Source organism: Poecilia reticulata, chromosome 14 (assembly GCF_904066995.2).
Source record: "Poecilia reticulata chromosome 14, P_reticulata-male-v2, whole genome shotgun sequence".
In the NCBI taxonomy this organism is placed as follows: domain Eukaryota; kingdom Metazoa; phylum Chordata; class Actinopteri; order Cyprinodontiformes; family Poeciliidae; genus Poecilia; species Poecilia reticulata.
Genome location: NC_088843.1, coordinates 10,366,198 through 10,393,945, shown reverse-complemented (window position 1 = coordinate 10,393,945; position 27,748 = coordinate 10,366,198). Strand labels below are relative to the sequence as shown.

The 27,748-nt window shown below is 40.4% G+C and overlaps 3 protein-coding genes across 4 annotated transcripts in view; 1 reads left to right on the top strand and 2 right to left on the bottom strand.

The window, feature by feature from the left end:
* klhl13 (kelch-like family member 13) overlaps positions 1-6,955 on the bottom strand; it is a 56,550-nt gene extending 49,595 nt beyond the window's left edge. Inside the window, exon 1 of one of the 2 annotated variants that reach the window (XM_081615903.1) lies at positions 6,897-6,955. The gene's annotated coding sequence lies outside the window, so the exon portion shown is untranslated. The remainder of the gene's footprint in view (positions 1-6,896) is intronic. The other variant, XM_081615904.1, reaches the window with a different exon arrangement.
* Positions 1,606-12,589, top strand: wdr44 (WD repeat domain 44). Its single transcript, XM_008427740.3, has 20 exons — positions 1,606-2,147; positions 3,181-3,214; positions 3,935-4,015; positions 4,136-4,751; positions 5,840-5,988; positions 6,120-6,215; positions 7,336-7,472; positions 7,561-7,644; positions 7,773-7,879; positions 8,280-8,431; positions 8,506-8,644; positions 8,746-8,810; positions 8,918-9,034; positions 9,118-9,240; positions 10,188-10,379; positions 10,474-10,575; positions 10,660-10,775; positions 11,487-11,614; positions 11,705-11,839; positions 11,924-12,589. Exons 1-20 carry the CDS (start codon positions 2,077-2,079, stop codon positions 12,010-12,012), a joined length of 2,733 nt encoding a protein of 910 aa, XP_008425962.1. The 5' UTR covers positions 1,606-2,076; the 3' UTR covers positions 12,013-12,589.
* Positions 12,590-12,647: 58 nt separating this feature from the next.
* LOC103475826 (U2 snRNP-associated SURP motif-containing protein) lies at positions 12,648-24,020 on the bottom strand. Its single transcript, XM_008427737.3, has 24 exons — positions 23,849-24,020; positions 21,695-21,779; positions 21,403-21,514; positions 21,008-21,117; positions 20,822-20,889; positions 20,611-20,720; positions 19,865-19,929; positions 19,616-19,781; positions 19,329-19,528; positions 17,458-17,501; positions 16,116-16,220; positions 15,957-16,023; positions 15,696-15,865; positions 15,457-15,619; positions 15,126-15,205; positions 14,951-15,038; positions 14,751-14,879; positions 14,453-14,642; positions 14,299-14,364; positions 14,169-14,232; positions 13,953-14,085; positions 13,620-13,730; positions 13,041-13,207; positions 12,648-12,956 (listed from the first exon to the last, which is right to left on the bottom strand). Exons 2-24 carry the CDS (start codon positions 21,770-21,772, stop codon positions 12,836-12,838), a joined length of 2,607 nt encoding a protein of 868 aa, XP_008425959.1. The 5' UTR covers positions 21,773-21,779; positions 23,849-24,020; the 3' UTR covers positions 12,648-12,835.
* Positions 24,021-27,748: the final 3,728 nt, after the last annotated feature.

Here is a 27,748-nt window from a genome sequence, read left to right as displayed (position 1 = left end):
ATTGTACTTTATTGCCTAAAATTGGTTCACTTGCCCTCACAAACATGAATCTGAGTAAAATCTGTGCAGCCTGAACTCTATGAAGACTTTCCATGTGGTTTATGAGAGTGATATTAGAAAGTTGTGACCATTCTTCAAGAAACATCTTTGTAAGGTTTGACACTGGTTTTAGGTGAGAAGACTAGTCAACACTTATCTCAGAAGTGGTTTTACTGGGTTGCGGTCAAGACTTTGTGGAGGATAGTCAAGTTCTTTCACAACAAACTTTCATCCATCTTTATGGACTTTTTTTGTGTACAGTCATGTTGGAAAGGTAAAGAACCATCCCAACGCTGTTCGCAAAATCTTAGGAGCATGACATTTTTAAAATGTCTTGGTAAGCTGGAGCACTCATGATTTCCTTTCACTGGAACCATTGACCTGAGTCCAATTTCAGAAGAACAGCCTGACTTGGTCAAATAAAGTGAGGTTGTTCTCCTGGCAACTACTGAACACAGATCCAGTCAGAGCAGCATGATTACTGAGTCGTCAGTTCATAGAGCACGTCTTCAATGTTCTAGCAGCTGTGTTGTGCTTTACACAGCTGTTGAGCTTTACACATCACCAAGTGCAATGCAAAGCAAGTGATGCTTGCATGCAGCTGCTTCCATTACAGGAAGTTCTTTACACGCTGTTCCTTCGCTAATCTCAAAGCTGTGTGAGTTTTGGAAGTCAGTAGCTATTTACTCTGCACTCTATATGCGCCTCAGCATCCTCTGACTCTGCTCTGTGATTGTATGTCTTCACAGCTGAGTTTATGTCATTCCGAGTCACTTACATGTTGTTGTTCTAATACTACTTACAGCTTATATTTACTAGCAAGGAAAGTTCATAACACTTGTTGCAGGTGTGGCATCCTATCACAGTGCCTGGCAGGATGTTGAAGAAACCTCTGACTAAAGACAATCAAATATTAAGTTTACAGTCCTATGTTGTCCTAGTGGTCTGTCATTTTAAGAAGTGTTCTTTGTAAATTAATCACTTCACCAGCTCATTGACTCATATGCTGCTACCCCAACTGGTAACTGCAGTTAATACTTGTACAAGCTCATAAACATTTTTCTGCAAACCTCAACTTCATCTGGAAGTAGAGTTTGTTTTCTGGATTTTTGCACAGTGCATTCACTGACTCAATTCAGTTTTAGGTGTGGCTGTATAATAAATAAACAAATCACATAGACTAGTTAATATATTTTCATCGGCATGTTCTGAAACCTTAATGTGCTTGGGAGTTGTGCTATGAGCTCTATATTGCAGACTGCATATGTCTAACACTCAGTTTTAATCTAAGCTTGCAATTAAACATTTCAACGTATCACCTGGGGAATATTTACCTTAGAAACAACTCAGAAGAAAAACATAATATAATATAATATAATATAATATAATATAATATAATATATATAATATAATATAATATAATATAAGATTTTCTTTTTACATTTTTACTGTCTTTATTGTTATATTTCTACTGATGACAAGCTGTTCTCTCTTGCTGTTGCTAATGACCCCAGTAGAGGGCAGTAATGTCTCTAAACTACACCGAACTGTCATAACAGGGGAGTAGAAGCAGCTGCGCCCCGCCTATTGACCCACCCGTTTACACTTCATGGAATCACCGTTAAAATATTGTTGTTTTAGGTTAACGGCTCCTTTGTGAAGTAGATCCTTGCCTCATCGTCAGCTGTACAGCTCTCCAAGAGTGGTGCTGCAGCCGGAAAGTGTCTTCTAACTTTAGATTTCATGGTGGGCGCTTTGCTGTGATTGAGAAAGATTTATAAACAGGCAGAAGGCTACGTTAGCATCGGAATACATTTGTTAGCCTGTCAGCTGGTTAGCATAGACTAACATTATGGCGTTAGGTTAGTCAGGAAAGTGGTTGTTCCGCCGAACCGTCGGCCACAATTGCTAATTTTGATAAGACAGTGCATAAAGAGATAACGCATATGTACGTCACCCCAAAAGTCCCAGGTTAAGCGTGTACAAAGCTGTCTAACGACTTAGTTGGACTAGCTGATGAGCTAAACTGGCGTTAGCATGGCGTCAGATACAAGTGACAACGAAGAATTCTACGATGCTCCAGAGGACGTCACCTTGTCTCCAAAAGAGTAAGCTAACCTTTTGAAATTTAATTTTACACATAACTGGTATTTAAAAAAAATAATCTGTCACTTGATATTAGTTAATCAAATGTACAAATCGTGTTGCTTTATTTTAAAATGAGCTGTTTCAATAAAAGATTAGCCGGTTTGGTTTTCTTAACGTTTTAATTTGTTGTACTGTACTTCATTTGAGCAGTTGGTAAATGTTAGAAGAGGGAGAGGCTAAGCAAGTGAGTCACATGATAGGATAGGTCTCAAACAGAAGGATAAGGTTACTGTGTAAATTTCCTTGTTTCAGTTCAAAACACAGCAAAAGGACATCTGCCAGGATTAACCAGAAAAACATAAAACACACTAAACAACTAAACATGGCATGGAGGATGTTGGTTTGTTCACTTGTAACTTGATCTTTTTCTCCCATCCTGTTTACTAAATATCAGACGGAAGGGTTTGAAGTCATATTCACACATTGAACTTCAACATAATGCCCAACAATTTTGGCAAATAAACTTGGCCAGGCACATTCCTATTGGATAAGAGCAAAAATGCTTTATCTTACCGGGTTAAAAAAACAAACTAAGAGTCCTGTGATGATGTCTGCAAGTTGCAAAAAAACTGACTGTATGTTGGGATTATTACCATTGCTGCCAACTTTCCTACAGCTTATTCAGTAAAAGCTGCATTCATTGATTGTTCACAATATGATTGAATGTGATTATTTTGTACCAGTGGCACTGGTGTAGTGAATTTTACTTGTTCACAATGGGAAAGTTTTAATTTTAGACTCGTATTTCTGTACACAAGACTGATAAAATGATAAATATTCACAAGAGAATTTTTAAGATAATTTGGAGTACCACAGTGTATTGTAATCAGTTTTAAGTCCATTTTAATTATTCTCATATGTTTTCCCCCTGAAACCTGGTTAGGAATACAAAACGTCTGGGTAATTTCTGTTCTGTTTAATATTTCAAGTTGACATGTTTTTCATTTTGTGGCACTTCGCTGCGCTTATTACCTCAACTCTCTATCATTTTAGGACACCTGCAAAGCTCGTCATTCCTTCACCTCAGGTATGTCTGTTTTAAATCAAAACTCTTCGGAAGCAAATACTTCTCTGCTTTTTCCAAAGATATAAACACTAAAACGCAAGTGCTATTTATCTGAAGCACTTGACTGATTTCTGAGTGTTATTGACAGTTTGTAATTATTTCAAAGTGTAGGACATTTCACAGTTTTAGTTGCTTTGGCACTGAGTAAAAATGTTTTTGATAAATTCTCAATGATTCTAGAGAAGCAACTGTTGCTTCCGAAGCTTTTGGAGGCCATACTTTTACCAGTTTCCCAGGAGTTCATGTTTCTACATGTTCATCCTGGGGTCAAATTGTGCAACGCTCAGAGAACCAAAAGGCTAAATCTCTTTAAAGGCCTTTGTGTTGCCATATAGTCGAAAATAAGATTTAACGGGTATTGCTCTTGCAGACAGGTTGTAAAGTTAATAAATTCCTTTACACAAATTCGACTAAAGTGGAGATATCTAGCTATACAATCGCGTAAAGTATTTTGTAAGAAGCCAACTTGCCATATCTGGATAAAGCAAACATGGATAATTTGGGTTTGTTTAGCCTTGCCCATATTCAAACTGCTAACAAAGGTATCACTATTTATTCCTGATAAGTAGACCTACAAATGTATATATTTAAAATATAGAATAATGTTGCTTTCAAAATGAAATATTACAAAAAATGGCTTTGCTATTTTAACGCCTAAATTTGTTTATTTCTGTTTATTAGGAGACGTCAGAGGGTTTGGTGAATCCAGCAGAAAATGTGACCTCTGCCTCATCGGAAAATCAGCAGGATGATTCTCTGCAGGTATACATTTCTTAAAAAAATAAAAAATAATCATACTCTTCTGTTGCAGTTTAGTTTGACATGAGAGCTAGTATTTGCAGTCGTTCTTGAATAAAGTCCCGTTTCTGTTTTTGTTCCTAGATCATCGATAGCATCATCGAGGAGAGTCAAAAGGGATGCGCTATCGATGTCTGCGAGGTGGTCGAGTTGTTGGATCAGCTGCAGGTTGATGTGAAACCCGAGCCAAAGGAAGAGTCGGAAGCTGGGGGCGTTCCCCTGGAGACGACCGTCCTGGTCGTCGCACCTGAACTTGTCATGGGGTCGGAGGAGCCACAGGAAAGCGTTACGACAAATGGAGAAATCTCCTTAGCCGCTGGCGAACTCCCAACTCTGCCTGGACCATCGGCCGAGTCGCGAGAGCGCGTGCAGCCTCCGGACCTCACCAGCACCATCGCTCACAGTCAGGCGGACGCTGCCGCCGCTCTGGTGGCGGAAGCGGAGAAGGAACAGAGACCGGCAGACATCTTGGACCAAGTTCCCTTAACAGACAGGCCGGTTCCAACAGACTCGCCGGGGCCCTTGAAGCCCCCCCGACAATTCACAGTAGAACCCGATATCGTAGCCAGCACAAAGAAGCCTCCTCCCACGCGGCCGCCGCCTCCTGGTGGGGGTCCGCCGCCCAGGCCTCCGCCACCGTCTTGCCGCACTTTACCCTCCAGGATGTCTCAGGAATGTGTGAGGCCAAGTGGACTGGAAGGTGAGGAACTACTGGATGATTCTTCAAAAAACAGAAGTGAAAACTTTGAACTCGTCGTTGATGTAGAAGCGGTTTTACGTGTTTTGCAGACAAAAGGTCTGAAACTGCGCTCCTGGTTTGTTTGAACAAGTCAAAGCACGAGTAAATCAATAACGGAACAGCAGTAAATATTGCTCTAATTTCTTCAAACATGTCACAGTGTGACATTCTGACACACACTTACTCCCCAGCTCAGATTTTAATAACTTTGTAGTGATCTCAAAAGTCGACACACGCCTGTTAAAATTCCAGGTTTTTAGGATATAAGCAAATGCAACACGGTGAATAGAATGGTACATAATTCATCAGAGAATTATCTGTTATGCTGGAAAAATATGAGGGGAAAAAAATTAAGTTACATAAGAGCTCATACCCAGATATCAATACTCTGCTGACACACCTTTGATTCGGTTTCCGCATCTTTGCTCTGTTCAGTTCTCGCACCTACCTGTAGCTGTCCTAGATGGGATTTTGAGACTTTTCCATGTGTAAACCTACCAGAATAACTTGGCTGGACGATAAACTGGCCCCGAAAATCTCAAAATGACCAACGATGATGTCGTTTTGAGACCATTTTCAACTTTTCAACTTTAATTTTGTACAGAACGCTCCACAGAACAACAGACATTTTAAATATTCAAAATAAAACACGACAACCAAAAACAACAAATAAAAACCACACACAACCAAAACCATTAATGAAATGGATTATGAAATCTCTGGAAACTAAATTGCCCTTTGAAAAATATTATAAAAATGGAAATTATCGATCTTATTTTAATTTAATATATTAATTAATTGTGACAGTCTTATCTATGTGTATATACTTAGCTCAACCTATATTTTGCAGAGACGGTACTAAGGATCAGCTTATTGTACTAAAGCTAGTCAGGAACCAAATGCAGGCAACCATCAATAACTGGAACAAAACTGTACATTTTGTGCAGCTCGTCCCCACAGAGGTGAAAGGTCATAAACGTTAAAACAATTAACATTGATTTTGAGAACGTGTGGGGTTATTTTTTACTTTATTTTGTCTGATTGCCCAGTATCTATGGTGAGTTCGGTTAGCAGCAATACTCTGGAGCCGCCTGGCCTGATGTCTCCCTCCAGCACAGTGAGGTGTCTAACTAAAGACCTGCAGCATTCCCTGGATCTGGCCAGCGCCACGAGTGGAGACAAGGTGGTGACGGCACAGGTCAGTGAGTCTGGAGATCAGGACTTTTATTTATTTATTTATTTATTCATTTTTTGCTGCACAAAATTAGGTATATCTCTTTAATGCGCTATTGCGTTGTGGTTTTTTTTATTCATTTGTTTCATCTTTAGGAAAATGAGGATGAACCAGCCTCATCCCAGAGTGGAGGACAAACCCCCGGCCCTCAGCGTCCGCGTTCCAACTCTGGCAGAGAACTGACAGACGAGGTGAGACTCGTTCTGTTTTAGTGTTATGTTACCGTTTGTAGTGAAGTGAGGTGTCACCGGTTTTAATGCGTTTTTGTTGTGTCGATAATTAAAAAAGTAAATCCTATTTACTGATATTTGTAAATAGGATTTTTATTTACCCCTTGAAGTTTTTCAAATTTTATCAGAGGTTTTATTGTGATAAGATGACACCTTGTAGTGTAAAATTGTGAATTGGAAGTGAGATTATACATGGTTTTTATTTTTATAAAAAAAAAAAAAAAAAAAAGAGTGTTTTAACCTCCTTACACTGTTGCCTCTAAATGAAAATACAACTGACTGGTCTGCTTGAACTGACCGATCCGGAGGAGAAAAGCCCAGAGGAGTTGTGGGAATCCAGTACATTAGTAGTACTCCACTAATCTGACTTTGAAGAGTAGCAAGAATGAGAATAAATAAAGAATAAAGACTAAATTTTTAAAAGAAAGCTTAAGAAGTCTAATTTGCAATTTTGCCCAATTGCTGTTGAAGTTGCAAGTGGAACTTTAGAGCTACATGTAAAACTATCACTCTGAACACACAGTCATCCCCACAGTCTGTGAAAAACTGTTTTGGCAGCATCATGTTGTGGAGATGCTTTATATTCAGCAGGGAAAATATGGATATTAGTCAAAAACCACGTGGAATATTTAGTATTCTCACCTTAACCTTCCCGTTTCTTCAAACTAGCACTTCAGTTCTCACTGGCTGCTGCTCTTTTTCTCGACTCGCTCACATTGGAAAAAGAAGAAACAAGAAATCAGTCGATGCTCTGAAAGTGTGACTTTCGATTTCCCACACTTATCAAACTGTGTGGTTTTGTCTACCCGACGCTCTGCGATAAGAGGAAATGGTGCTGCTGCTGCGGTCTTTATCCAGGCTGTTTCTCACTAAGTTAATGTGTGACCGACCACAGTCAGCACTGCATCATTTAAAATCATTTACTTATAAACTCCTGTTCAAATCAAATGCGGAGTTCCAGCTACACGCCGCAAGAATTTAATAGGTTTATGCTGAATATTTGTGTTTTTTTCAAGAGCTCCGCATTCACAGCCAGAGTCTCCGCTGCCATTAAAACCCATTTCTATGTGATTTTAATCAGGAAATACTGGCCAGTGTCATGATCAAGAACTTGGACACTGGAGAGGAGATTCCCTTGATTCAAGCAGAGGAGAAACTTCCCACAGGGATCAACCCTCTCACTCTGCACATCATGAGGAGGACCAAGGAGTACATAACGTGAGTCGAATTACAACCGATTACATTTGAGTTCATTTTAACTATACGTAAAGGAAGCTGCTGTTTTTCCCCCCCCCCTTCTCCTCAGTAACGACGTGGCACAGTCGGACGACGATGAAAAGTCTCAGGCTCCGCTGACGGACACGGACGGAGGAAAACTGAAGCAGAGAACGTAATGTTGCCGATCTGCCTCCACCCCGCACCCCTCACCTCGCTTTCTCTCACTCTCTCTCCTGCTCTGTTTACATTCCGTGATTTAATTTAAAACATTGCAATCCACTTGTCTTTGTTTTTAACCAGGACCCAGCTAAAAAAATTCCTGGGCAAATCTGTGAAGAAAGCCAAGCACCTCGCTGAGGAATATGGGGAGAAAGCCGTCAATAAAGTGAAAAGCGTGCGTGATGAAGGTACAGAAACTAAATGATTAGCGATGTGTGAACAAGCAATCTTAAAATATGGATAGTTAACAATAACTTTCATAATCTATGGGGATATTTATGAGCCTCCAGTCATACGCCTTCTACTTTTTATATGTTTTGTCAATTTTAAACTGTTTTATGGAGATTTCATGTGATAGGCCAAGACAGAGTAGTGAACGTTGCTAAGGAGAAGGAAACTTGGGTTGGATTTTCTCAAAGATACACCTGTAATGTGTGTATTTATTAAGCCTCACTAAGTCAATACTTTTGAAAGGCATTTCCTCACTCTAGCTAACATACTTTCACGACTAGATGATTTTAAAAGTAAGATTTGTGTTTACATGATCTCGTACTGTTTTAATAATCTGAGTTCTGCTTTGCTCTTCAGTGTTCCACACGGATCCCGATGATCCTTCCTCCAGTGACGACGAGGGTATGCCCTACACCAGACCGGCCAAGTTCAAGGCAGCTCACAGCTTCAAGGGGCCCTTCGACTTTGACCAGATTAAGGTTGTGCAGGATCTGAGCGGAGAACACACGGTAAGACTAAATCATTCCTAAATCGGTGATCGTCGTTGGCGTTTTTTTTTTTAACCGTCCGTCTCACTCTGAAGGGAGCCGTTTGGACGATGAAGTTTTCTCATTGCGGGAGACTTCTGGCGACTGCAGGCCAGGATAACATTGTTCGCATCTGGGTCCTGAAGACCGCCTTTGACTACTTCAATAATATGAGATTAAAGTACAACACTGAAGGTATGCACCATAGTAATGTGGATTGTTGCGCTCTTTGGTGAACGAACATGCAGCAAAACGACCGATTCCGGAGTTCATGCCAGGTGTTTTTGGTCCTCCAGGTCGAGTTTCTCCTTCTCCTTCTCAGGAAAGCTTGTGCTCGTCTAAATCTGACACAGATCCAGGGGTGAGTGCAGCAACGTCTGCTCTGGTTCACCAACAGCTTGTGTTGATGGCAGATATAGAGCAGCGTTCTACATGAACATTTTCCTAAACGACTTATCTACTGTTTAGGCAAGCTCTGCCCCAGAGGACCCAGACACCGAAGACAGAAATGCCCCTTTCCGCCAAGTCCCCTTCTGCAAGTACAAGGGTCACACAGCCGACCTGTTGGACCTGTCCTGGTCAAAGGTAATAACGGTACCGTTACCGTTTTGCCCCCTCCTCACACACATTTGTGTTTTTACGTTTGACTCACTCTGTGGTCTGTGCAGAACTTTTTCCTGCTCTCGTCCTCCATGGATAAGACGGTTAGATTGTGGCACATATCCAGGAGAGAGTGCCTCTGCTGCTTTCAGCACATTGACTTTGTCACAGCCATCGCTTTCCACCCCAGGGTAAGTCGGGTCGCCGCCTGTTTGTCTTGGCACAAATCGTTTGTGCTGTGCTAGTTAGAAGTTCATGAATGTCATTAAGTTTTCATCAGAGAGCAGCTAACAACAAGAACATTGTCTAATCCACAGAAATCAATGACTTTTAACCACATTTTAATGATCATTGGTTTGTGTTCAGCATGTGTGGGGTCTGCACAGATGTTTCCTTTCAATGCCGCTACACCTGTTTAGGTGTACTATAGCAACCAATAAGCATAATCCTCACTGGATATTTGTTTCCAGACTCAGAAAGACTTTTTAACATTCGCTATTTGTTCTCAGTAGAACTGAGACCTCAGCGTAAATCCCAGCTGAAATTTGCAGCTGTGTTGTGGTAGAAGAACAGAACAGAGATTTTGTGAGAATGTTTGGATGAGTCGAAGTGAATCTTTAAAACATAAGTACATCTACAACATCTACAAACTCTTCAACGTCTCCTGAAATCAAATGGGTTGTTCCCACAGTGTCATGATTTTATATTAGATGAAGCAGACTGGAAGGGCTCTTACCTTAGATTAGTTTTTCTTTGCTCTCCTTCCTCTTTTTTTCTTTCCTTTGGTTTGTTTGTATTTCCTTTTGATTCATGTAAAGCACTTTGAATTGCCTTGCTGCTGAAAATGTGATATATAAATAAAATCACCCTATCTTACCTTAAATCTCCCAAGTATTTATGGACTGTTCCTTCTTAATTTAGTGCTACAATTTCTGCCAAACACTGAGGTCAAGTGTTCAGTCAGAAGTGAACCACAGAAATTGTTGATGGTTACAAAAAGCGTGTGGCTCAACTTGCAAAAGGACATTTAATGAAATATTAATAGGGATGTGCATAAGTTTGATCGTGTATGAAATATTAGGAACCGTGAATAAATTCAACGGTTCTGTGTTGAGCAGTTTTTCTTCTTTGTTTGTAGGATGACAGATACTTTTTAAGTGGCTCTCTGGACGGCAAACTGCGACTTTGGAACATTCCAGACAAGAAGGTGGCTTTGTGGAACGAGGTGGACGGTCAAACACGACTCATCACCGCCGCCAACTTCTGCCAAAACGGAAAATACGCCGTCATCGGCACCTACGACGGACGCTGCATCTTCTACGACACGGAGGCATCCCGCTGCTTTTATCCCCAAGATCAGTTTAATCGCAACGGTCCTTATGCAAATTCAGAGTCTGATGTGGGTTTCCTTTGTTACCCAACAGCGACTGAAATACCACACGCAAATCCACGTGAGATCAACCAGAGGGAGGAACAAAGTGGGCCGCAAAATTACCGGCATCGAGCCTCTGCCTGGAGAGAACAAGGTAACGGCCCCCTTCCTCTGTGAACGCTTGTTAACGTTGCTCCAGTGAGGGTGGTTACGTCTCCAACTCTGTCCGCTCCGGCAGATTTTGGTTACCTCAAATGATTCCCGCATTCGCCTTTATGACCTGAGGGACTTGTCTCTGTCCATGAAGTACAAGGGTTACGTCAACAGCAGCAGCCAGATTAAAGCCAGCTTCAGGTGAGAAACGTTCCCGTCACGCTCAACACTAAATCGTGAATCTGTGCTGCTTCTGCATTCATAGAGAGAAAAGTGGGTTAAAAATTGCTTTCTGGTCTTCTTAATTAAAAAAAATAAATCTAATTTTTATTATTATGATTGCTACACAACGCAGCCTGGAATAATTTAGGATTAGATTTCAAGGTACGGGGAAGTGTAGAAAAAGAAATTGGAGGAAGGCTAAAGTTTATTTCTTGACTTTATTTCCTTTTCTATTGTCTAAATGTCTCCAAGTTGTCATCCAACTTTTTTTTTGTTTCTCTTTCTATTTTATCATCCAATTCCTTTCCTTTTATTCCCCTTTTCCTATATTTGCTACTTTCCTTCCACCTTTTTGTTCAAGTTTCTTCTTTTCTTTTATATTCATTTCTTGCCTTCATTTTCTTCTTCCCATCTTAAAATTCTCATTTTTCTCCCATTATTCTTTCGTCCTTCTTTCTCAACTTCCTTCATTTTTTTAATTTCACGTTATTTCCCTCCGTTGTTCTTGGAGCTTCTGTATGTAAAGCCTGAACTCTTTAAAAAAATCTTATGTCAGATGTTAAATATCAGCCTGACCAAACATGCGAGCCATCTTTGCAGCTCTTTGGTGCCCTCTGCTGGCCTGTCAAGTTGTCTCCAAGAGAATTTCAATCGAAAACTAATCGTGAAACTGTTCATGCCTTCCTCCAGCCATGACTACTTCTTCATCGTCAGCGGCTCAGAGGATAAATACGTTTACATCTGGAGCACTTACCACGATTTGAGCAAATTCACGTCTGTACGGCGAGACCGCAATGACTTCTGGGAAGGAATTAAAGGTAGCTACTGTGTTGCCCACAAAATACATTTATTTATGTATTAATCTTAACTCTGAGGTGTTTTTTTTTTGTTTTGTTTTTGTCTTGCAGCACACAACGCAGTGGTCACCTCCGCTGTATTTGCCCCCCATCCAGATCTTATTGTTCCTCAAGAAACACTCGCAGAGAAACCGGAAGCGGACCGCAAGAGCCTGGACTCCACCGACTCAGAGACGATACCATCAGGTCCGTTTCGTCCCGTATCTGATTTTCTCAGAGCGAGGAATTGCATTTCAGTGCTGCTTATTGTTGCCTTTTTTCCCCCCCCAGGAGCCCTGAAAACCGATCACACGGAGGTTCTGCTCTCTGCTGACTTCACGGGAGCAATTAAAGTTTTTATCAACGTCAAAAAGTACTGAGCACTTCACAAGCAAGCCTGTTCAGCAGAGATTAGTCCTAAAGACGGACGACGACAGAGAGAGACTGTACAAAGTGGGCAAGGTGGGGGTTCCTTGTTTTTTTTTTTTTTTATCTTTCGTACCAGGTGACTGTGAAACGGTTTGGCATCTAGAGATCCAGGAAAGTTGAGCAGAAACCAACTCGGCTCAGACGTGTAAGTTTATAACTGTGTGGCCAATTACTGTAGAGAACATAAAAATCTATTTTCAGTAGCTATGAGCACCTTCCTTGTTTCCTTGGTTTCCAGGTCAGACAAATTTCAAAAGCAAAACGGTCAAAGTCTTTCAGGTGAAATGTCAAGTTGGATTAAAATAACAAATTCCTGGAAGTTTCCTATTAAAATAAGTTGTTTCAGTGTGTTTGACGTTACTAATGATTAAAGTTGAGTGTAGTAAAAATTTCAGAAAAACACCGATTACTTTTGATAAATCCCCTGGTCAACAGAAGCACATTTCATGACAGCACTGTAAACCTACAGCTTTTGTAAACAAAATGATGGAATTTCCTCAATAAAAAAAAAATCTGCACAAACACAAACTCTCCCTGGCAATCTTTTTCAAAAACCCCGTCGAGTTCAGGAAACGTCTTCCACAGGAACGTTCGTCACCAACGGTGATTTATTTAGTGTTGGCGCTTTGCAGCAACATGTCATTTTAAAAACAAAATATATCTAAGTAGGTACACAGTGGTGAAACTTCACAATAGAAAAAAGGTGCTGAGTCTCGTGTGGGTTGTTGAATGTGGAGCCGAGAGAAGAGACGGAAGTCGGAGTCCTGAATCCGGTTAGTGTTTGCTCTTCTTTGCCTTCTTGTGGGAGCGGTGCGGGGACCGGGACTTGGATTTGCTGACCTTCTGGTCTGGAGATGGCGATCGGGAACGTCTGGACCATTTGGGAGACTTTGTTCTGCAAAATGAGCACAGAATAAATGATCCTGAGCTCATTTATACGGAATAAGAGGTTGTTTTTTTCTTTAAATTTCTATTTTACCTTGATGGAGAGATGCTCCTTGATTTCCTCGGCTTTTCTCCAAGTTTACTGCTCAGCCTTCTGTCTCCGTCCTCGTTTTTTTTGCTCCTCTCCTTGTGTCTCCTTTCTTCCCTCTGCCCGTCTTTAGACTTCGACCTCTCTGTCTTTTCTTCGCCTTTGTGAAACTCCTAGAGCCGGTAGTGTAAACATTTTAACTGACCCAACCTCAAAGATCTCGAACTTCGTTTGCAGATTTTTCACAAAATGAACCATTTCATTAGCAGACAATTTGAACAAAAGTTGAACAAATACACAAAATACAATGAAATTGGTGGCTGTATGAGTACTTTAGCACTGCATTCCCATGTAGCGTGAGAGTAAAAGGGTGTAGGTTCATGTTTCATCCAGTAGATGGCGCACATAGCTGAAAATCTGACATTTTGCAATAAGCTAATCCTAACTCTGAAGATGCTCCCCAGTTTCGTATTGAAGAACACTTTGATTTGGTTTCTTATGGTAAATTATACAAGGTATTGACGATAGCGATAGCAATCTAAACGTGTTCTTATGAAATCATTTATCCCAAGAGGAGCTGCTCACCTTCTGCAGCAGCTTCTTCCTGTAGTTCTCCACTTGTTGCTGTATGCTCATCCCAGACTTCTTCTGCCTCTTTCCAGACTCCAACTCATCTTGGAGCTTCATAACCTTTACCTGTTTCAGAAACATTGGGTCAGTTTCACTGTTTAAACAAAATCCTATTTCAAACAAAACTTTCTACCTAAAAGATGTTGCATGCGTCTCTCCAAACACAAGCATTTGTTTCTTTCGCAAATAGAAAATTGGACACATTTATTAAAAGTAATTTGTGTACAATGACTAAAACTGAGATAATCTCTAGGCCAGTTTATGATAAATGATGGAGCAAACACTTACTTCCACCTCCCTCAGCCTTTTTCTTTTACTCTCAGACATATGGGGGAAAACTGCCCCCTCATAGCTGGGCGACCTGCAGGAGTCGGCGCTGCTGTCGCTCTCCGAGTCCTCGTCTTCGTCCTGTGAGTTGCAGCTGGAGCCAGATAAAGTTAAAGTTACTAAAACGTTCCTTTCCTACCAGATAAATGAAATTCTTTTGATGATACTCGGCCTTACCTAATGTGAACCTTCTTTTTATCATCCTGCTCCCCTAAAGTATCCCACTTGGAGTCGGTTTGGACTGAAAAAAAAGAAGCGGAACCATTCAGGGTCAAACCAGTCACAGGAGCGTCCAGCTACGTCTTACCAGTGTCACCGATCTTCTCCCATTTAGACAAAGGCACTCTGGAGAGCGGAAGGTTGCTTTCGTCCACTGAGGACAAAACAAACCTCGATAAGCAGCAGACAGAGTAACAATTCTTATGCTAGGGAGTTGTATAGACATTAAACGGTGGACTCACAGGGAACTCCATCAATGTCATCAATAGGAGCGTTTAGGGGTACACCATCGATGTCATCAACGGGGACTCCGTCCAGGGGGTCCCAGCCCATGGGACAGCCGTCTATGTCGTCTGCCGGAGTTTTCCCAATCGGGAGCCCGTCTATAAGCCTTCTGTCCAATGGCGCACCATCAATCTCACCAGATGCCACCTCCAAAAAGACACAAAACTCACTTTGTCCAATTGTATTTGTCAACATCTCCGGCCGGTGAGGTGACACAAAGCAGCAGCCGCCTCTGCAGTGAGGAGATAAGCTCACCTCCGGCGTCTCAGTCTCTTCCTCTCCTGCTTTGGCGAAGCCCAAAAAGATGTTCTGAAGCTGGATTAGATAAGGCTGGGGATATATGGCCCAGTCTTCCCACGCTCTAAAACAATTCATGGCCTTTTGCTGTGGAGACGTTAAAACGTTTCAGCTTTCCATTCTATTCTATTTTGGGTGAAGCAAATGATTTATGTTACCTTAAACTGCTCAGCCTGCAGTCTGGCTTGAATGTTTTTATGTGCAGCATGTAGATGCTCAAATATCTGTGGTAGCTTGCTTTCAAAACTGCAGAGAATTATTTTAAAGCCCATTAGATTTTCCACAAATAAAGACACGGATGCTCTAAAAGTGAATTCAAAGACGGCCTCTTACTATTTCCGATAATATGACGCCCCAGCCACTTTGGCACACGAGTTGTGCAAGATGTCCGACACGAGATATAATCTAGAAATCTGTGGGGATTGATGACAAAACAAAAAGATGAGAAGATATTTTACAGTAGACAGGAAGGAGTTACAGTTATGGCTCCTGTTGAATCAATCAGAAGCAGCTGACAGGATGTTTCCATTTCATAGTTATGCTCCAATCTAGCATCGTTCTACAATGTTCTGCTTCTCTGCATAAAATACCAACTGAACTTAATCTCTGCTTATGTTTGTAACATGATAAATGTGAGAGAATACTGTAGAACAGCAGAACTCGCCTTCTTCTGAAGGGGAACTTGAAGCGAACTAAAGGACTCCGAAATGTGTCCCACGACTTCCTCTGCTGCATCTGCCCGGTCCAGACAGAACAACATGGCGCCTGCAATATCCTCCCTGCTGGGAGTCAGCTCCTCCACGAGAGTCTCCAGTCTCTGTCGGTGCCTGGAGTGGGTGGGAACGTGACACATTCAGCTCGGATCAAGTCGGAAGCCGTCGTGCGTCCCGGATTCAGACGTACTCGGCTCTGAGCTGGCCCTTCTTCACCTCCTCCTCGGGAGGCGCGGCCTCCTCGACCTCCGCTCCCTCGTCGCTCCTCTCAGTGTAGCTGTTGAGGATGGGGGGTCGCCACAAGGAGCCGCCTCTGAACAGCCGAAACTCTGCCGTCCTCCACTTTGTCGGGGACTCGCCCTGTGGGACGCGGGGCGAGACGTTAAATCCACGCAAGTTATTTCATATAAAACCAAAGACTTCTAAACACATTTCAGTCATGCAGACTCACCTGGAGGATGGAGAACAGTTTCCAACGGTAATACACGTGATCTTGGCTTTTGTTGTCAAAAAGAAACCTGGGAAAAAAAGAAGAGTTTCAAAAATAAACCTCGTGTTGTTTTGATTTTTGTTCTAATGGAACGATTCTGTGACAGTTTATCATAGCTACCTGTAATCTGGGTTGTTTTTTTCTTTGTTCATTATCATGGCTTCGAATAACGGGCCTTCACGCACCACAAACTCTACCATCCTGTGAATAAGGAATAACAGATTCCTGTGGGGAGAAATGGCTGTATGAGTAAGAATACACACTAAACCCAGAGTCAAACACAACATAAAGACACCAATCACCTCCTTACTAAACTACAGGTCCATGAAAACTGCCTTACTGTATTGTTTTAGCTCTGATTTAGGCTTAAAGAAACTCTAGTAACTGTTCTCGACCTCAAACATTTATCCCCACATTATTATTGGGGCCGTTAATAGCAGGAACCCCTGATAAAAATGTGTAAAACCCTGTTTGTGTTTTATCGCAGTAACATATTCCGGAACAATAATAACAAATAAATACAATAAAATCAATCTAACCTTCAAAATCAATACATTTGTTGAGTGGGGGAAAAAAAATATTCCCAGCAAATTTTTCAACAAAATCATCATTTCTAACGACTCCTATAAAATAAAATGAACTAAAGCAAACTTTAATGTAGAAAAACTGCATGGCATTATGAAATAATAAAAATTAGATACCAGAAAACTAAGAACGGGTCATGGTTGGATCTTTATAAACTATAACAATATAAAAAAGATCCAAGCTTAACCTACGAAATAAATGTATTTCATTTAACATTTATTTTAACAGGCCGATTTTCCTACATTTTACTGTGTGAGATTATACTACTTGTATTAAGGCTTCTTCAGGAGTGCCAGTTTTTGTGGAGGATACTAATTTAAACCTTAGCAGATTCTAATTGCAGGGATGGCTATATTTGGGCATTTCAATGAAATAACAGTCAGCTCTTTAACAAAAGTTACACGATCACAATGATCAAATATGAAACGGTTAAATAGAGAAACGACTCAAAGGTAAAATTTCCTGGGTAGCTCCTGCAGATTGTTGGAGCCCAATCACTAAAGCAAATTTAGATCTGCATCATCTACACCTACTTGTACCCTTGAGCAAGTGCTATTATTTACAGAACTGTACTAGAAAGCTAGCGCTAAATGCTAATTACATCCTGACTGGGTTAGCATTGAAGCTATCTGCCTTCCAGCTGTATCGGTCTGCAGTGTCTCAGCCAGCCCATGCGAAACCCCCCGACCCTTAAAGAGTATATCTGCACGTTTACTAACTCCCCACTTTCTACGTGACTTACTTGTGAGTGTGCAAAGTGCAATAAATGCAGTTTCTACTGAATATGGATGGTTACAAGATGAGTGCACCTCAGCCTCTGTCCTATGACACTAATGCTATGACAGCTGGTCAGTCGTAGGAAGAAGAGTGTGTGTACCTTTCGGTTGGGATAACCACTTTGACTACGGCTTCGGACAGAGTCTGTTTGTGAAGTCAAACCAAATAGTGAAGATATTAAAAAGTGAGTACCTGTACAGATGAAACACTGCAGGATACATACAGCATAGAAAACAACGGAGGCATTCACGATCAGACAACTGGGGAGGGATGGTAAAAACTTCAACATGTAGGGGGGGAAAAACTGTTACGGAACCCAAAACTAAAAGCTTCAGTTACTGACGTGCGCCCAAAGAGGGCATGAGAAATTCAATACGATCCTGCATCCTGTAAAACTGCAATGCAGGAACAGATGAGCAAGTAACAGAATGCTTTTTTTAAATCACTTAATAATTCATGATCAATTTTCTTGGATCAGCTGCCTGGTAATATTTGAAACAACTTGACTGAAATGATCATGAAGGCCAAATTTTCAACCTTCATGCAGAGATCTACGAACAAACTGTCACCCTTTTTTTTCACACTCATCTACAAAACCTTGCTAAAGTATTCAGACGCCTTAAACCTTCACACGTTTAGTCAGTTATGACCACAAATTAGTATTTTACTTAGTTTAAATCGAAGCTAAAAAACCGCCTGTTTAGAGTTGCCTCTGATGAATAATAACTGGAACATTTATCGGTATATTTGATGTTAATTATTCTTGATTCTTGATGACGGCGTTTGACAAAATGAAATGTTTATTGCTCGTTTCAGAATTGGTTACTGTATTGTGTTTTTTATATTTCATGTAAAGCACTTTGAATTGCCTTGTTGCTGAAATGTGTTACACAAATAAATCTGACTCGTAGGGATTTTAACATAAAAATCAACATTAAGTACTCAAGAACCGTGAAAGGTTTTATAAATAAAAATGTGACAGACTGTTTCACATTTTGCACAAATTGGAATTCCGAAAATTTATTTGCTTAATGGAAGCACACCAATTTTGAAAAAAAACCCTGATTTTTTGCCAAATAATTTCCCCCACTGTATTATAAGCCTGGCGGGCCACCTGGCTTTACTTGTGCCCCCACCAGGCTTAGCATGGTTTATTTATTTATGTTTTTTTTAAATGTTTTTAAGACTTTATAGTTCATGTTTAGGTATTAGTATTACAAAAACACATAATTATCAAGTCATATTTTCAACTTTAACTATTTTTTAACTCAAAAACTAAATAAATGGATAAATGACTGCCAAGTTTTCTGGAGGAAAACTTGCAGTTGTATCAAAATGTGTATATTTTGCAAAACTGCATCTCGCATCACATGAGTTAAGTGATCGACAACAAAGAAGACGACAGGAAGGGGTAGAAGGATGATGATGATGATGGTGCAGCATGTTTTTTAACAACATCGCAAAAACAAATGTATTCTCGTGTGATTTTAAATGTTATTTAAAGCAAATGCCGCAATAGTGAAATTGTGTTTTGCACAGATTTGGAGCTGAGTAGAAATGAATACTACAGTATCTTCAATGGGATTGAAGATACTGTAGTATTCATTTCTACTCAGCTGCCTTTTAGAAATCTCGTTATGAAATACAGTGCAACCAACTGCTTTTTATTGCTAAATAGAGTCCAGTTACGTGTAATTTAATATCACTATGAACCCAGCTGATCTATGAAGGTCTCAGAGGTTTTGTTAAAGAACATTAGAGAAAAAAAAATGGAGGAAGTTGTGGAGATTAAAGCGCCGTCTCTGTCGCTTACACACAGAGATGCAAACATCTCCAAGCTTGTGGCCATTATGTAACAAAATGTGAAAAGGTTCAAAGAGTGCGAATGCTTTCCTCAGGTCCTAATCCACAACATTATCTTGATCAACGCATTTTCAGCTTGACACCATCAGCCGGACGAGGAGGTTTTACCTTGTCCAGCTCTGCTTTGGACGAGCCCAGCGGCTTTGTGAAGTCGTTGCGGAAGCGATCCCTGGGCTGAGCGTTGAAAGGGAGACCAGATGGGGGAGGAGGTGCCACCCTCACCCCAGCTGGTGTGTACAGAGGCTGAGGTGGGATGCGGGCTGGTTTGCCCCATCCGAGCTTCATTTCAAAGCCCATAATCACTTTACCTGTGATTCCAAACACATTGCTGTCAGAGATTAACAAAAAGGATGAAAGTTCGATAAATTGGGACCAAGTTCGAAGGTCCACTTCACCGTCTAGAGCAGCCATGGCTCTCTCTGCATCTTTCCGAGTCATGAACGCCACAAAGGCTCTGTTCGAAGTCCTGCAGCGCTCCTCGTCCGTTCGGGGCCACATGATCTTCACGCTGGCCAAGGGGCCATATTTACAAAACTCTCTGCAGAGTAGGTCTTCGTTCATCTGAGCAGAAAAAAAACACGCAGAGGTGAGAGATGCACATGTAAATCCATTAAATCCAGTAAAACTGAGTGCACTCCTGCTACCTTGGGGCTAATGCAGTTAATGTAGAGGTTAGTGGTGACCGGGGCCGTCAGGTCGTCGTACAGCACTGTGGGGCAGAACGGAGGGGGCATTTAATAAAAACTGCTCCTGCATTTTTCTCATCTAACATTTCCAGACTCAGCTTTTTTACAGTCTTCTGTCCTTTATGTGCATTTAAACTATAAGTAATTAAAAGTTCACAGTGACTTTACGTCGGCTGCTTCTACAACGGGACTTGCACGTAGACTCTGCAAAACAAGACACTGACATGACAGGACAGGATGAAGGAAAGCAAGCAGGCAAGAAAGTAATTGAAAGAAAGAGACAATCTAAAGAGGGGACATAAAAAAAGAGATTAAACAAGAAAGGAATGAATGACAGAAGGAGACAAGGTGGTATAGAAAGAAGCAAGAGATGAAAATGAAGGCCTCAAGTAAGGAAAGAACAAGACAGAAGACACAAGGCCTAAGAGATGAGGAAGAAAAGGAGGATGAAGGAAAAAAATCAGACACAAAAAAGGAAGGCAGGATGGAGGGATGAGGAAGGAAGTATTGAAGGAAGGACAAGAATAAATAGAGGAAGGAACAAAAGAAGGACATAAGTAAGATGGGACAAGAAAAATGTCAAACTCGAGGAAAAGGTGACACAATTTAAACAATAGAGTAAAGAATTAATAAATTCAAAGATTTTTCTCATTCTTATTTTCATTTCTACACTTAATCAGACCTGAAAAACAAACAACTCTCACTTGATCGCCCCGATAACGGAACGTCCAGATCTCCGTATCCGCCTCCTTCTCCTCCAGCCTCAGAGTCGTTTTTCTTCCTTTTATGCCTTTCCTCGCGTTCCTCCTGTATGCTGAAAATGTTCAATGCAAAAACAACAAGCTTGTGTGTGCACATAATGTATTATTCATATGACACTTAGGCATAAAGCTGGAAAAAATGTGTCGGACTTACAGCTTAAGTTCCTCTTTAAAAAGTTCGAGGTTGCTCTTCTTCTTTTCTTCTGACTTCTTCTTGAAAGCCTGTTCATCAGACAGGCAGCGAACACAGCGTTTAGTGCTGCCTTATGGTACACTTTCTGAAGACTTGAAAATGAATTGAAACTACGACACAGCAAAGATGTGAAGAGTACAAACTTACAGACTTTTTGCTGTCAGACGAGGACGTTGGTGAGGCATGTTGAGACACAGGGACAAACTTGGTGGCGGGTCGGTACAGCTTACTTTTCTTGATCTCTGCTTCTTCCTCCTCTGCAGGAAGTATAACCCACCAAACACCAACTTTTATATTCTTAGACAAAACATATGAAGGTACAAATGGCAGTAAACATGACGCAGTCCTACATTGTCAGTTCCAAGTAACGAGAAGATTAAACTTTAGATCCTAAACAGTTTAACACTTAACACTTCCATTAATGGTCCGTATTATTTAACAGAAACAATGAACACGTGCATTACACCAGACACTGAAAAGAAGGAAGTATCATCTGAAGTCTCCAATCAGAGGCCAAACATCCCTGAAAAGTCCATACTCGCCTCTAGTCGCATTTACGATTCCCCCACGTACAAAAGTCTTCCCTTTGCTTTTTTCACTGGTTTCAAAAGATGCAACAAATTCTTCGAAAACTTCAGCAGCTTTCTCTTCCTCCTGCAGCATCACGCAGACAGATAAAAACACAAACTCATGTCTAATTTACCTCTTCTTACAGTTTCCAAAGAAACAAAGCTTAACAGTAACCAATTGGTCTGCAACTGATACACATGGGCATGACTGTTATCTTCAAGTAAAACACATTAAGAGACAGTACAGATGCTAATGCAAGCATACCTTTTTCTTTAGCTCTACTTTCTCTTTCTTTGTGATCGGTTTGATGGAAGCGGCTGGTTTTCTTTTTCTGTCCGCCATGCTTAACCTGCAGGACATAAATAAAACTGAAAACATTGAGCTAAAAACAACCAGCAGTAAAATACTGGTGAATTATTCCAGCAAACACATGGGCTGTGATAAGACTAGGAGTCGTCTCCAATGAATCAAAAATGTACTGACACACGGAGCAGAAAATCAGCCAACTAGATGCACTCAAGACTTTACGTGTTTTATTCTTTTTTTTTTTTTTTGCACTAAAAACGAGGAGACGCTTACCATTACAGACAAGGAGTGAATGTGACCGAATCTATACAGCGTCTGATCGAAACGGAAAGGTTCGTTGCTTATGATCGAAGAACACGCCCTGTGGTTATGCGATGTTTTGCGTCACCTAAGTTCTATTTCCTTGGAGATGGGAGTGAGAAGATTGTTCAATTTCTGTATCTGTTACAGATAAAAGGCCGTTGTGTGAAAGTATGTGAATGTGCTGTGTGTAGACACGTGACTGTATTTGACCTTGAAAGGCGGCTCCACAGCTGCTTGCAGGTTTTATTGTATAAAAAGATTTTATTCATTCAACACTGCTAAAATGCACTGACCCTCCTCCAATATGGTGCTAAGCACCGCTAGCCAACTGGCTGAAAAAAGGTTAATATACTTTAATTTTAATTTTTTTAAGAAAAAAAAAATTCAGTCATGAAAGACAAAAGGTTATTGGATTGGAAATTAAATGAGTGTGATCCATCCCTCTTATTAATTTAACACTGTTTGAAATTATAGTTGGGAAGCTACAAGGGCTTTTATGTTAAGGAGACAACTGGAGGTTGACTCCATGAGCAGATAGCCCAACTACTTAACCTGATATCAGCTTGTTATACTTGTATAACCTTAGAAAATACATTAGAAACACTTGGAAGCTAAAAGTAAACTAATTTATCAGTCAGTAGTTATTGTTTGTAATCTTGATGAAGTCTTTGTATAATATTATTGGCAATATTATGTTGTAAAAATCAATGTTTTGAGGGGCATTTTAGGAAATGGGAAAATTTCCTAAATTTTCCCATTTCCCATAAAATTTTGGTTATTTTCCTGTTTAAGCAATTAGATCTATTCCACATTTTTATTTATTTTTTTGTTCTAAATACAGTGATACTGTAAAACTGTGGTATTTTTGCCCAAGGTTGACATACTAAGATAATCTTACACTGGCCCATGCATAGCCTATCTCAGTTTAAATCTGTTACTAACATCTAAAAACCTCAACATAGACCATAACATGATTCTGGTGAAGCAAAAGTATATATATAGGACATACAGGGAAACAATGTGTTGCTGTTTCTTTTAAAGAGGTAATAGTTTTAAATAAATCAGACTTTTTTGTTTGTCCTCTGCTGATTGATGGAGAAACTAGCTGATCTGATCTCTGACCCATTGAATAATATATCTCTATATGTATCAATACCATGTTCAGGATGTGAATATAGATAGGTTTAGTGCAGCCTTGTCTGGGTCAGGGTGTAATAATGTATCTTAAAACAAATGGGTGGACTTCTATGAGATCCTAAAACAATAACTACACATTATAAGATGCATTCAAAGCCCAAATCTGTTCTCTGCTAACTGAAAACATCACATTTGGACATGTAACAAATTTCAGGAGAGCTTTTAAAAACTAATGTAGATTTTTAAAAATTTATAATGCATACATATCCTAACTGAGTACATTTCCTGTGAAACATACGTATTTTAGACCATTTCTATAAAAAATAAACAGTTTTAATCGGCCTGGTCAGCTTGAAAGCCATAATTTCACTAAGCTAATGTTTAGCTTAGCCACCAGCTCTTTGACTGCTGAAATATGAAGCTAACCGTAGCTTTTCACGACCAATGCTGCACAGAATGTACATTTTTCAATCAAATAACACAGCTGCCTTAACACAAACATGCAGTGGTGCTAATCGTTCCCATCTTCTAACTAGGGGGTGTCCTACAGAAACAAACACATCCCTGCTTGCTAGCTAACATTCAACCGTCCCCCTGCTGTAACGCCACAACGCTCCAACTAACCATCCAAGGAAAAACACTCAGACCCGCCGCATGCACACAGAGTCATACCTCAGCCAGAAACTCTGTGGGTCTTTTTCTAATGCTCCACCATTTTGGTTATGACATATGTTTGTTTTTTGCTGGGGGGGTTTTGCTGCCACAGCCAGATACTCAGATGCAAGAAGATACCCGAGTGTAGCTCCTCAGTGGGGGCAGGACGCCTGCTCAGTCTGAACGTCAGTGACGGCTCACTGCTAGAGAGGAAAGATTGCTGTAAAAAATGACTGGCTTTTTTTTTTTTTTTTTTTTTTTTTACAGATGTTTAAAAGTACATCTTATTTTGATTTACAAAAACGAGGACACTTGACTCAGACCTGAAACACTTCAATTCAATCATACTCTGATGACTCTTGATCTTAACAAAGTTAAAATGTGCCTTCTCTATAGAAGGAATAGTAAATTAACAAACTTCAGATCGGCTTTCACAAGTACTATAATGACTTTTAAGTCTAATGGAAATAATTATTAGGAATGATGCATATTGATATCAACAACAGTATCAACCGATGTTTGGCTTTTTTTTTTTTTACCATTTCTGATAAGTATATCTGGTTCAATATGTTTATATCCATCTTGTTGCCATTTGTGTATGTTTGTCAGGATGGGGAGGGTGTTGGCCATGTGGTATTTATTCAATGCAGAGCAGGATTCTGGTTCTACACTTCTACAAAATTGTAGGCAAATATAAATACAGATACTGATACATGCTGGCATAGCAGCAGTATTAATATTGGCTATTGATATCGGCCCAAATTTTTACATCGGTGCGTCCCTAAAAATTACTTTTCTGCCGCATAGAAAATTAACATGTGACAATAATAGCTCACTTTTTAAGCACATGGACAAAAATACACAACAATTATATAGAATGTTTAAAAATAACAAGCAGCAGGGGGGGGTGGCGGCAGCACATGGGCAAAGCAGTGACCATTTGCTAAATATCTACCCCCTTCTCTCACCACCCACTTTCAAATAAACTCCAGTAGAGGCAAAATAATCCTAAAAAAATTTATAAAAAGCAGATGTCTAACAAATGCACAAAAAATTTGTATACTCTTTAGTTTCCATCTTCATTCTCCTCAGTCAATTTAATAGATTATCTCTCATTTTCTCAACCTTTTTATAGTTCCTGGGTCCATGTGACCTAAAGGGTACACCTGTCTTTTGTAAACATTCACTGCAGCGCAACCCTTTTATTTGTCTCCAATGCTCCAAATTTGTAAAGTAGAATAAGTTTTGTAAGTTTTGGCAGCACATCATTAACTGGAAGCACATTAAAATATCTAAAGCCGTTAACCTTCCCACCGCCTGTGAGATTAGGTAGCAAAGATAAAAGTTCCCGGAGAAAAACTTTACTTTCTACAGCAACACTCAGATCATTCTGGGTGATCCCAATGTGTTGTCTTTCAAGAAGTCATACATAATCCCTCTACTTGATTTGTGTTTGTCCAGCTATAGGGTACATCTTTGAATCTCTCCCTTTGAATGTCTTGATTTGACTTTTCTTCAAAAACCTCTCAAGGCTTAGGTTACACCTGTGGCTTCTTGCTACTTTTTCCACATTTTTTCCTTTCTCACAACTTTCCATTAGTTTTTTAGATACAGATCTCTGTGAGCGGAAAACTTCAAAGCTTCACACTAACGGGTAATTTAATGCTGGTTTGAGCTGCAACCTTCATCTTTTCACATTAGAAAATCAAATTTAAATTGATTGGGGACAAGTGCTGCGAATTAGCTGTTGCTATTGCACCATGATGCTAACATGGGACTGCTGTTTTATTCAGTTTGTCTATGTAAATGTGTGTCTGTCCCTATCAAATAAACTTGAAAAAAAAAAAAAATGTATTTTTGTTGGAACAGGCCAACATGATGGATAATTTGGAGATAAAAGAAAATAATCAATTGTCTTCTCTGTTTTTTAATAAATACAAATAATATATATATATATATATATAAATAAAAGCTGGGTAACTTGAATTGCTACAAGCTGTATTTCCTCCCTCAGCCCACTGGCTGCAATGTTGACACCTTGAGATGCCATGAGACCTAAATCCTGAACATCATGGCACGGAGTGCATCCCAGTTTTCCATGTCTGGCATATAATAATTCATTTTATATTTTAAACTGGTTCTATTGATCCTGTGTCCAGACAGAGGGATAATCAGTAGCTTAGCATCATGACCTGTTTGTTCTGAAGATCCTGCAGCTTCCACTTGTCTTCCTAACATGGCGCCTCCTCACCCTGACTCTCTTACTGACAGGAGGAACCACAGAGCTCTGTTAAGTTAAAGCTCTTCTTCTGAAGTTGGGATATTTTTCCTCCAACATTTTCCAGAGGAATCACCTCAAACCAGATGTTGGACTGGATTTTATTTCAATGTCATTTGTGAATGTTAGTGCCTCATTTTTAACAGTGGTGCTATAAAGGTTGAAAAAGGTTATTATTTTGGAGAAAGTCTCATCAACATCAATATTTCCACTAAATAAGAGGCAAAAAACAAAATTGTTTGTTAAAGGAAAAGCCTCTCAGACTCTGAGCCTGACAGCACCAAACTATTTTTTATATTAGACAATTAATTTAATTTCACATAATTATCGCGGTAGAAGCCATTTGTTTGTTAAATACTTAATGAAACATATTTGTCGTGTTTAATGTTTGTTGTGATCGACTATACTCACAAAGAACGAGGTAATTAGTAAAAGTGTCGTTTATTGAATGCTCAGAAACTACAGCGGCTGTGATGAGCCACAGCAAAGGTAAACAACCCGAACAGGTGATCAACTCTAAACCACTCGCACATTTTTACTCTCTGTCTCTGTCATTTAAGCACAGCCGTTGCCATGGCAACCTCCTGCGCTCCACAAGCCGACCAGATATCAGTTAAAAACATAACATTCAATCCGTTACGATATTAGGTTTGCAGGCTTGATATTTATTAACAGGCCTCTCATGAACACAGCGGTGGTTGATTAGTTCATTTTCAACTCCTGCTCTGCTCGTTATTTTGGTAATGGAACCGAAACGCACAGAATTGCGCAACACCTTGTAGAAACAATAATCACTGAGATTATTATTGTTGTTGGATCATTAATTTGAGCACGTTTTGTTGATTTTTGTTGTTGTTGTTCTTTAATAAAGTTATGAACGTTTTGATAAGGACCCAGAGGAGGACGTTCTGCTCTCAGCGTCCTGGCGCCGTTCAGTTTGTACTAATGCCTTCCGCGATCGACGTGTTGCACCGCTGCTCTAGCAAAGCACGAACAGTTCAGAAACATTATGAAATGGGGGGGGGGAAAAAAGTTATTTATTAACTGATTAAGTCTGTTTTAGATTGTTCTTGAAAAACGAATCAGTCTCGGGTAATTAATGGGTGAACACGCGGCTGCACTGTGAACACTGATTTTTTACAGCACACAGCCGCTCCTCTCTCTTGCAGGTACTGCGTACCCCCTCTAAATCTTTTAGGGGTACGCAGTACCCTGCCGTACCCCCTTACTTTCACCCCTGGTTGTGTGTCTCTGTGTTGAACCTGTGACAGACTGGCGACCTGTCCAGGGTGACCCCGCCTCTCGCCCGGAACGTTAGCTGGAGATGGGCACCAGCGACCCTCCCGACCCCACTAAGGGACAAGAGTGTAAAGAAAATGGATGGATGGATGGATGTTATTTTGAAACAGGGCGTAACATGATCACCCACTGTCGTGGAATATGTGACTGATTCCTACCTCCTGCAGTGCTCTGCTTCTTCTAAAACCAGGCGGCAAAAAGGGGGTTAAAGCCTAAAATGGCTACCACACCCCCCTTCTCCTCATCCTCAATCTCCTTCTCCTCTTCATCATCATCATCATCATCACCAGCAGCATCATCATCACCTCCGAAGCCCATCCCCTAGCGTCGGTCCGGGGAAC